Genomic DNA, 3,600 nt, shown 5'->3' on the forward strand with positions numbered 1-3,600 from the left:
GATAATCGATTGGAAAAAATCGTTGAAAACTGAAAGTTACAGAGAAGTTGGGAACCATCGGGTTGAGGGCGCGGCCAATGGGCCATAGCTATGAATAGTCGTCGTGGCTCGACACAAACAGCAAAATGAATGTTTTATAATGTCGCAGAGATTCGTTGTGCCATCCAAATACCACCGGCATCTCATGGACACTGAACACCCAGAGGAACAAAGCCAAGCAAAACATTGACCTCTGATTGATTGCATATCGATGCACCAAATCCCATCTGTCCGTGGATTCATAACTCAGTAGAATCCTCAATTCCATCCAGACACTTTATAAATAGGAACGGTCTGGAGAACGATGAGGGGAACCTTTTGACGAAATCATTCGAGGCGTTAGAAAAATCCATCTGACATTTTCAAAACATTTTTATCTCACATGTGAGAGCGCGTAATTCAGTCAACGAACGTTCAATTCAGTTCATGACTGCAATTCTCCTTGAATTACGTTCCAATTTATTATGCGCTGGGACCAATTTATGGAACAAAGGTGGAATTTTTGTGATGAACAATATCCACGGAGAGGAGTCTGGAAAGTCAAAATGATTCATTAAAAATTATGGAATAATTGACGTCAAGAATTCATGAACGTTCAAAAATTTTTATGGAGCTGTTGCGTTGTTTGTACGTTATGTCCCATAAAATTCTTCAATAATTATAGAAAAATGACGGACCGACTCGTCAACACAAGAATGAGTCATCGGACTATTTGGTAATTTTTCCGGGGCAGATCTAAGAAATTCCCGTGACAATTCGTACAATTTATTTTTCAACTCACCCCATTTTTTTATTGAAATTCTCATATTGTTAATTTGAATTGTATAATTTTTTAGATTCGACAGAACGAACGATAATGGATTCCACGCAGAGAGACACCGTCACAACGAGTAATTCATTTACCACATCCCCGACGGGGATGTCGTCGACGAGCGGCGGTCAAGTCGTTCCCCAGATCCGGGCAGAAGCGAACCCGGTGAATCGAAAACGTCGGATGACAGAACAGCCGCCGTCACAAACCCCGAAAGCACCTCGACAAGGCTTGGTAAATCCAGTGGATGATCAAACGAATCGAGCAACAGATCTCCCCGAGATCGGGGCTGACGAGTCCCTCCACGATTACATCAGACTGACCAAAAAACCGCCGGTGCATCCAGACGTTCCTGGTAAACGTCAACTGGAGGTGCAGAATTCAAATCGAAAGAATGACTCAGCGAGACTCAGAAAGACTATTCAGTGGTTGGAAGACGGGGCGAGAAGACTCCGCGAAGATCTCGCCGATGCAAGATCCGAACTCAACGAGGAAAGAAGAGCCTCAAAAATCTTCAAACGTGATGTTGAAATTGCCCTGCGTGAGGCAAGATATGAGGAAGCTGTCAAGCACCAGAGGATCATTAACGAATTGAAATTACGATTGGCGCAATTGCCATCAAGAGGACCTGATCCAATCAATCTGAATAATGCCAGAGGTGAAATGCTGAAGGATGAGAATCACAGGCGTGAAATAACAATTGCCAAAAAAAGACTCGCTGAGGCGGATGAGACGATACGAAAGCTCAGGTCAAGCTCACTTGATCTTGGTAGTACCGACATGAATAAAAGACGGAAGTTGAATGCCCCTGACATTCAGAGAATGGATCATGAGATTAAACGACTCCGTGAGACCAATAAACGACTTGAGGACAAGCTGCAAGTGAGTAGATCGAAATTACTCAACTATTCTTGATGATCATTATTGCGATTCCATTGCACTGATTCTTAATCAATTCTTCGCTTATTCGATCGCTTTCCATTCGTCCAAACGAGAACGGAACCCCACTTGGGAAAAGAAAAGCCCCAAATTGGGAAAGGCCTCCCCGGTGAATCCTCCGGGGCCAAGAATTCCCCGAAAAGAAACCCGCCAACCAATTTAACCAAACAAAAAAACCGAACTCCCCCCTAAAAGGGCCCGAATAAAAATTAAGGGGCCCCAGTATTTCCGTATTGATTCCTCGATCAGGGCCTTTCCTGGGGTCGATTCTCTTTGGAGTTAGATCTGCCCGGGGTCTCCTGTTTTATTACAAGATGGAAATGTAGGGCAGAGTTACCTTTCGAGCTTGGTCGATAAAACGAGTCCCAAAATAATTGATGAACACTTCGATCACGGGCTGTAGGTAAAGTGGGTCCGTACCATTCGCCGGGGCCTCACTAGGTATAATTAATTAGTTCTGGAGTTGCCTTTCCCTCAGGGATTGTAATGCCTAGAAAGGAGTTCTTTCCAGTCTTTCCAGAAATATATTCATTATTTTGAAACTTGTAAGATCATTTTTCGAATGGAATAAATATTTTTCCCTCCATTTGTTGTTGTTAATTTATCTGAGCAAAACGAGGCAATAATTTTCGTCCTAATGTAGTCAGGATTTAATTCAGGGGCTGACGTCTTCTAGTTCATCCAGATCGATACCTTTTAAGTTTCGAGAGATAAAACGAAAATACTCAAAACCCTTTCAAACACGAGAGATAAGGCCTTTCAAAATATTTTGAAGGGTACTTTATTGTTTTTTTTTTCGTCTCTTAGATTGTGACGGAAGCTGAGAGAGTCCGTACTTTTGAGCTGCGAGCCCAACACGAGAATCACGAAGCCGAGATATGTGCTCTCAAGAAAGCACAACGTACAGATACCATTAGAATGGTGAGTCACTTTAAAATGCATACCTCATAAGATTCTTTCCTTGCAAGATCCTTTTCTTCGAACTCCGATGAAAATATTCACTGTCCGGAGACGCTGTTCACCATCTGAGAAGAAATTTAGGATTCCTATAAGTAATTACTTCCGCCGGTGACTAATTAGAATTCAAACGTAACGGGGAATGTACGATTCGTATCGTTCTGAGTTTTATTTTTAATGGAAATATGCATGTTGTGGAGTTTAATTTTAAAAGTGAGAAGAATTCCCTTTTAAATTTATGAGTCTCGGGAATTTGAGGGACTGATGCTCGGGGATATAGAAAAAAATTATAATAACAATTAGAATTAATTCAGTAACTGAAATTATTCATATTGTTCTATCGATTCAATTTTTCATTGAAATTTCACTTTTACATTTGAATTTTTTTTATTTCTATCGTTGATTTTTTATTTTTATTTTAGATTTAGATTACAATTTTTTATAATTATTCTGATTTTCAATTTTTGAAACTCGTAACTTACGAATTTTAATCTCGTGATGATTTAAGACTTCAAATCTCGCATTTGACATGCAAAAATTTTTCGTTCCGATTAGAATTATTTTTTTTTTATATATTTTTTCAAAATTTCGGGATGTAGTGTTTTCTTGCAATTTGAAAAAATTAATTTTTTACCTCCACGCATGTGAAAGGAGGAGAGACGGTCAGGAAGTTGTGGGTTTGACCCTTGAAGAGTCACGCCAATTGCAGAACGTACCACGCGTTATTTATCCGTCGCACCCATAATGGGAGGGCGCTTCCACTGGTAACCAACAAAGGTCCTCATATTTTAACCATCGAATTGATTTCATCTCGAATCGACACAACGATTTCCCACTAAATCCACCTGAGAACT

The 3,600-nt window shown here is 40.3% G+C and overlaps 1 protein-coding gene across 3 annotated transcripts in view; it reads left to right on the forward strand.

Moving 5' to 3' along the window:
• The window catches only part of LOC105263984 (janus kinase and microtubule-interacting protein 3), a 34,712-nt gene that overhangs the window by 1,540 nt on the left and 29,572 nt on the right, over nt 1–3,600 (forward strand). For all 3 annotated transcript variants that reach the window (XM_011300527.1, XM_011300529.1, XM_011300528.1), the window contains exons 2-3: nt 876–1,732; nt 2,597–2,710. In XM_011300527.1, the coding sequence (XP_011298829.1) occupies nt 896–1,732; nt 2,597–2,710 (951 nt within the window). In that variant the 5' untranslated portion in view covers nt 876–895. The remainder of the gene's footprint in view (nt 1–875; nt 1,733–2,596; nt 2,711–3,600) is intronic.

The sequence above is a fragment of the Fopius arisanus genome, unplaced genomic scaffold (assembly GCF_000806365.1).
Source record: "Fopius arisanus strain USDA-PBARC FA_bdor unplaced genomic scaffold, ASM80636v1 scaffold00018, whole genome shotgun sequence".
Taxonomy (NCBI): Eukaryota; Metazoa; Arthropoda; class Insecta; order Hymenoptera; family Braconidae; genus Fopius; species Fopius arisanus.